The sequence below is a fragment of the Bombina bombina genome, chromosome 11 (genome assembly GCF_027579735.1).
Source record: "Bombina bombina isolate aBomBom1 chromosome 11, aBomBom1.pri, whole genome shotgun sequence".
NCBI lineage: Eukaryota > Metazoa > Chordata > Amphibia > Anura > Bombinatoridae > Bombina > Bombina bombina.
The window spans coordinates 186,201,599-186,208,355 of NC_069509.1; the positions used below are offsets into that span (position 1 = coordinate 186,201,599).

Below are 6,757 nucleotides of genomic sequence, written 5' to 3' on the forward strand. Positions count from 1 at the left end.
CAGAGATAAACTGCTGGGGGCGATCATGCAACTAAAAGCTATTGCAGAGCAATTCAAATAACTTTCATTGCACTAAATGAACAGTTAAATTATTTGAGTCTTATGTTTTGAACTGAAATATTAGGTTTGAAATATGTATCATAACAAATAAACTGCAGAGGTAGCAACATAATCCTATTAGAAGGAACATCACATATACTGACATGTTATCTATAATTACATAACTAAGTAACAAATTGCACAATACTGCTTAATAATATAAACAGTTAATCTCGTTTAATGTACATTTAATGCATGTCTATAAAGGGCAATGATGTTGTACATTTTCCATATAACAAACAATTGCAATTTGTTATGTATTATTAAATCCCATTAACAACAGATCTGCCTAATGCACAATTTAATGAAAATGTACCAATTATAGGTTAGCAGTAGGGATTTAGCTTCATATAGTGAGATAAAGTTTGGAACACCTCATCTTAATTAATGGCTTAATCTAAATTATTCAAAGCAAACCCGCAGTGTACAGTGCAGGGCAATTTGCAGAGGATTAGTTTATTTCTATTATGAGAGCTGGGAGTTCACTGTCTCAGAATACAAAGTGTGGTTCAGTTCTCAGATCACTGAGGATATTTTAACTGCAGGTTTAATGGTAAAATAATCACATAAATACATATTTAACTCACTTAAAAGTTGTTTCTGTGATGCAGTGAAGTTCTGGTCTCCGTGCCAAAATGGGTTAACCAGGGGAAAACATTTACTTTTAACTGAGGAAGAAAACAAAGAATATTATTATTTTACATAATTTCATATTGTGCCAGATGTGCTAAGGACACATGACACTGACAATGTCACAAAGCAAATAAAATACTCACATTTGCACATTCTCCAGAGCCCTGAATGTGAACTCAGAGGATCAGAATAGTTGCCCATTTTTTCCAGTTTGGATGCGTCAATAATGTACCAGAAATCTGTTCCAATGGCAATCACCAAAAATATGAAACTTAAAATCCCCACAAAGGCAACAAATAGAGACAAAATACTCAGTTTCAGCTTCATCTTCTGTGAAATCCAACTCCAGTGGTTTAATTGTGTTGGAGATGATTATACCCAGCTCTGAGACCTTCCATGAAACCTACTGGTGTGTCTGAATTTCCCAGTAAAATGAAAATGCTGCTTCCTCCTGAGCTTGGTCCCAGCTTGTGTGCGGTTCAGCCAGTGACATTACAGAGCCAGCTGGAGGAGCAGCCAAGGATGCTGCTGTTGCTCTTGAGTGTGAGGAGCGGCTGCGCGCTGCGCAGAGCACTGCTTGGGTTATATTATAAAGAAGCAATTTATCTGTAGAGGCGCAATAGCCTGGTGACCTTAGCTTACAGTGCACAAGGGATGTGAGATATCAGTCATTCTATTTGTCTCACGCTGTAAACATATTAGCAGAGGAACTACAGGAACTGGCATTTGTGCTTTATTATGAAAACCAAAAGGTTAATTGTAGATTTTGTAGCATAAAGAAATAGTAAAGGGGCATATTGCTGTATATACTTATTACTCATATTACTTTTAATACAAACTAGAATTTAAATAATTCTTATTTCGTTTTTAACATTGATGTTGGCACCGTGTGCAAATCTATCTAATTCTGTTGCTGATTGGTAAATATGCTCGCATGGTACCTACCTACCAGTCAGTGTATTTACATTAGGTCAGTATGCTTGCATGGTACCTACCAGTCAGTGTATTTACATTAGGTCAGTATGCTTGCATGGTACCTACCAGTCAGTGTATTTACATTAGGTCAGTATGCTTGCATGGTACCTACCAGTCAGTGCATATACATTAGGTCAGCATGCTTGCATGGTACCTACCTACCAGTCAGTGCATATACATTAGGTCAGCATGCTTGCATGGTACCTACCAGTCAGTACACATACATTAGGTCAGTATGCTTGCATGGTACCTACCAGTCAGTTTATATACATTAAGTCAGTATGCTCGCATGGTACCTACCAGTCAGAGCACATACATTAGGTCAGTATGCTTGCATGGTACCTACCATTCAGTACACATACATTAGGTCAGTATGCTTGCATGGTACCTACCAGTCAGTTTATATACATTAGGTCAGTATGCTTGCATGGTACCTACCAGTCAGTTTATATACATTAGGTCAGTATGCTTGCATGGTACCTACCAGTCAGTGTATATACATTAGGTCAGTATGCTTGCATGGTACCTACCAGTCAGTTTATATACATTAGGTCAGTATGCTCGCATGGTACCTACCAGTCAGTTTATATACATTAGGTCAGTATGCTCGCATGGTACCTACCAGTCAGTTTATATACATTAGGTCAGTATGCTCGCATGGTACCTACCAGTCAGTGTATATACATTAGGTCAGTATGCTTGCATGGTACCTACCAGTCAGTACACATATATTAGGTCAGTATGCTCGCATGGTACCTACCAGTCAGAGCACATACATTAGGTCAGTATGCTCGCATGGTACCTACCAGTCAGAGCACATACATTAGGTCAGTATGCTTGCATGGTACCTACCAGTCAGTACACATACATTAGGTCAGTATGCTTGCATGGTACCTACCGTGCAGTACACATACATTAGGTCAGTATGCTTGCATGGTACCTACCTACCAGTCAGTTTATATACATTAGGTCAGTATGCTCGCATGGTACCTACCAGTCAGTGTATATACATTAGGTCAGTATGCTTGCATGGTACCTACCAGTCAGTTTATATACATTAGGTCAGTATGCTCGCATGGTACCTACCAGTCAGTTTATATACATTAGGTCAGTATGCTCGCATGGTACCTACCAGTCAGTGTATATACATTAGGTCAGTATGCTCGCATGGTACCTACCAGTCAGTTTATATACATTAGGTCAGTATGCTCGCATGGTACCTACCAGTCAGTGTATATACATTAGGTCAGTATGCTTGCATGGTACCTACCAGTCAGTACACATATATTAGGTCAGTATGCTCGCATGGTACCTACCAGTCAGAGCACATACATTAGGTCAGTATGCTCGTATGGTACCTACCGTGCAGTACACATACATTAGGTCAGTATGCTTGCATGGTACCTACCGGTCAGTGCACATACAGTAGGTCAGTATGCTCGTATGGTACCTACCAGTCAGTACACATATATTAGGTCAGTATGCTTGCATGGTACCTACCGGTCAGTGCACATACAGTAGGTCAGTATGCTCGTATGGTACCTACCGTGCAGTACACATACATTAGGTCAGTATGCTTGCATGGTACCTACCAGTCAGTACACATACATAAGGTCAGTATGCTTGCATGGTACCTACCAGTCAGTACACATACATTAGGTCAGTATGCTTGCATGGTACCTACCAGTCAGTACACATACATTAGGTCAGTATGCTTGCATGGTACCTACCATTCAGTGCACATACATTAGGTCAGTATGCTTGCATGGTACCTACCGGTCAGTGCACATACATTAGGTCAGTATGCTTGCATGGTACCTACCGTGCAGTACACATACATTAGGTCAGTATGCTTGCATGGTACCTACCAATCAGAGCACATACATTAGATCAGTATGCTTGCATGGTACCTACCAGTCAGTGCACATACATTAAGTCAGTATGCTCGTATGGTACCTACCATTGAGCACATACATTAGGTCAGTATGCTTGCATGGTACCTACCAGTCAGTGCACATACATTAGTTCAGTATGCTCGCATGGTACCTACCAGTCAGTGCACATACATTAGGTCAGTATGCTCGCATGGTACCTACCAGTCAGTGCACATATATTAGGTCAGTATGCTTGCATGGTACCTACCAGTCAGTGCACATACATTAGGTCAGTATGCTTGCATGGTACCTACCAGTCAGTACACATACATTAGGTCACTATGCTTGCATGGTACCTACCTGTCAGTGCCAGACTCTACTCCAGAATGAATGAAATGGGGGGGGGGCATTTTTTTTCAGGAGGGGGCACGCATTTTTTACAAAGGATGTATGAGAGTCAAAATAAGATCAGAGTGAGGGGACATCCCTTACAAGAGAAAGAAAATAATGTTACACTGACAGTGCAATTTCCACTCAGAGTGACATTGGCGTTTCTACTCAAATACACTCGCAACAGAAGCATCTGACAGAAGCACTTTTAATCCATACTGCACTGAGACTTTAGTGGATATATCAAGTAAATGCATATAGAGAGTAAACTACTGCTTAATGTAATCAGCTGGTAATGTTAGTAAACGACATAAAATATGCGTTACGTGAAGATATATTAGCATCAGGAAACCACACGCTTTGCCTGTACAAGGTTGTGAGTGATCCGCTATGCCAGTCACAGGCTCACAGCGAATGCTGCCCTCCTGCTGGCTGGGTATATAATGCGGGCACAGACCAGGGTCAAAGCTCGGTTAACACTGTATAATATGGTAAATAGAAAAGCTTGGGACTTACTGTGATACAGCAACCGGTGTGCGCCACTGAGGGCCGCCATGTTTATGTAAAGTGGAAGCATTCCCTTAGTTAGTGCACTGCTGCTGTCAGATGAGAAGGGCTCCTTCCCCTACTGCTTGTTTTGCTGGCACAGTGCAGGCATTGGGCTGTAACTCTCCCTGTTGCTTTTACTAACTGCTGGTGACATCTCCCCTAATCCTGGTCCCCAACAACTGCCTAGCCGTGCACATCCATGTGCACCATCCCACAGACTCAAAAAACAAAACTCTGACAACCTTACTCACATTCCTCTTGCATCAAAAGCCACTACCCCTTTCACTTGTGCACTCTGGAACTCACGCTCTGTTTGCAACAAACTCACTTCTATACATGACCTCTTTATCTCCCACTCCCTCAACCTTCTGGCCCTAACAGAAACCTGTCTCTCTCCCCTTGACACATTATCCACTGCTGCTCTGTTACATGGGGGTCTCCACTTCAGCCACACTCCTAGGTCTGGTAATAGACAAGGTTGTTGTGTAGGTATTTTACTTTCCTCTCATTGCACCTTTCAACAAATACATCCTATCTCTTCCCTCACATTTTCCTCATGCGAAACCCACATGATTCGCTTATTCTCTCCTCTCTCTGTACGTGTCGCAGTCATATACCGTCCTCCTGGCTCCTCAACTCAATTTCTAGATCACTTGGCTGCATGGCTACCTTATTTCCTTTCCTCAGACACCCCTTCCCTCATTCTTGGTGACTTCAACATCCCTCTTGACAATCCCACTACCTCCTCTGCAAAACAACTTCTGCAACTCACTTCCTCTTTCGGTTTGTCACAATGGACTGATTCTCCCACTCACAAAGATGGTCACTCCCTTGACCTGATCTTTAGCTATCGATGCACTCTCTCAAACTTCACAAACTCCCCCTTTCCTCTTTCTGACCACAATCTCCTTACTTGCAACATATCATCCCTCCCTACAACTCTCCCTCCTTCTGCTCCTCACACCAAACTTCACAGAAGCATTATGTCATTAGATCAACAACAGCTTTCAAATTCCCTCAAACCTCTCCTCTCAACCTTCTCCTCCTTTTCCTGCCCTGACCAATCTATCTGCCACTATAACTCCACCCATACATCCGTCCTTGACAATCTCGCCCCTCTTACCATAGCTCGGAAATCAAACACTCATCCTCAGCCCTGGCATACTCTTCTGACACAATACCTACGCAGATGTTCCCGTACTGCTGAGCGGCACTGGAGAAAATCTAACGATTCAGCTGATTTATCTTGAACTCCTACTATTCTGCCCTTAATTTCCATAAGCAACACTACTTCTCTACTCTTATCTCTAATCTTTCTTCAAACCCAAAACGTTTGTTCTCCACTTTCAATACCCTTCTCCGCCCTCCCGCACCTCCTAATACAACTTCTCTGTCAGCTCAAGACTTTGCCAGCCACTTCAATAAGAAAATCGACTCCATCAGAAATGAAATCAGCTCTCAACTTAATTCCTTTCTCTCACCCCCTCAAATGCTCTCATTCAACCACAACCCACATAACCTTAAACTTAGCTCATTCTCCCCTGTCACTGAGGAAGAAGTCTCGGCACTTATACTGCGCTCTCACCTCACTACCTGTCCCCTTGACCCTATCCCCTCACAGCTACTCCCCTCCCTCTCTGCTACCCTCACCCCTATACTCACACACACTTTCAACCTCTCCCTCAGCACCGGTATATTTGCCTCATTGCTGAAACATGCACGGTCACACCCATCCTTCCTACCTCCCCATTCAACTACCGCCCTGTTTCCCTCCTCCCTCTTGTATCAAAACTTCTTGAAAAACTGGTTTATGCACGCCTATCCCATTTCCTTACAATAAACTCCCTCCTTGACCCACTGCAATCTGTATTTCGTCCCCATCACTCCACAGAGACAGCAATTGTTAAGGTTACCAACGACATACTTACAGCAAAATCAAAAGGCCACTTCTCTCTGCTTATCCTCCTTGATCTGTCCACAGCCTTTAACACTGTTGACCACTCTCTTTTGCTCCAAACCCTCCAATCCTTCGGCATCTGTGACACAGCCCTCTCGTGGCTCTCTTCCTACCTGTCAAACTGTACCTTTAGTGTAGCCTTCTCTGGGGCCTCCTCTGCCCCGTCACCACTTTCTGTCGGAGTACCGCAAGGCTCTGTCCTCAGTCCCCTTCTCTTCTCAATCTACACGTCATCACTAGGTTCCCTAATAAAGTCCCACGGTTTACAATATCATTTGTA

The 6,757-nt window shown here is 42.8% G+C and overlaps 1 protein-coding gene across 1 annotated transcript in view; it reads right to left on the reverse strand.

Moving 5' to 3' along the window:
• Positions 1–1,242, reverse strand: part of TMEM114 (transmembrane protein 114) — a 32,102-nt gene extending 30,860 nt beyond the window's left edge. Inside the window, exons 1-2 of the mRNA XM_053695116.1 lie at positions 876–1,242; positions 687–767 (exon numbers count right to left, since the gene is read on the reverse strand). Of these exons, the coding sequence (XP_053551091.1) occupies positions 687–767; positions 876–1,059 (265 nt within the window). The 5' untranslated portion in view covers positions 1,060–1,242. The remainder of the gene's footprint in view (positions 1–686; positions 768–875) is intronic.
• Positions 1,243–6,757: the final 5,515 nt, after the last annotated feature.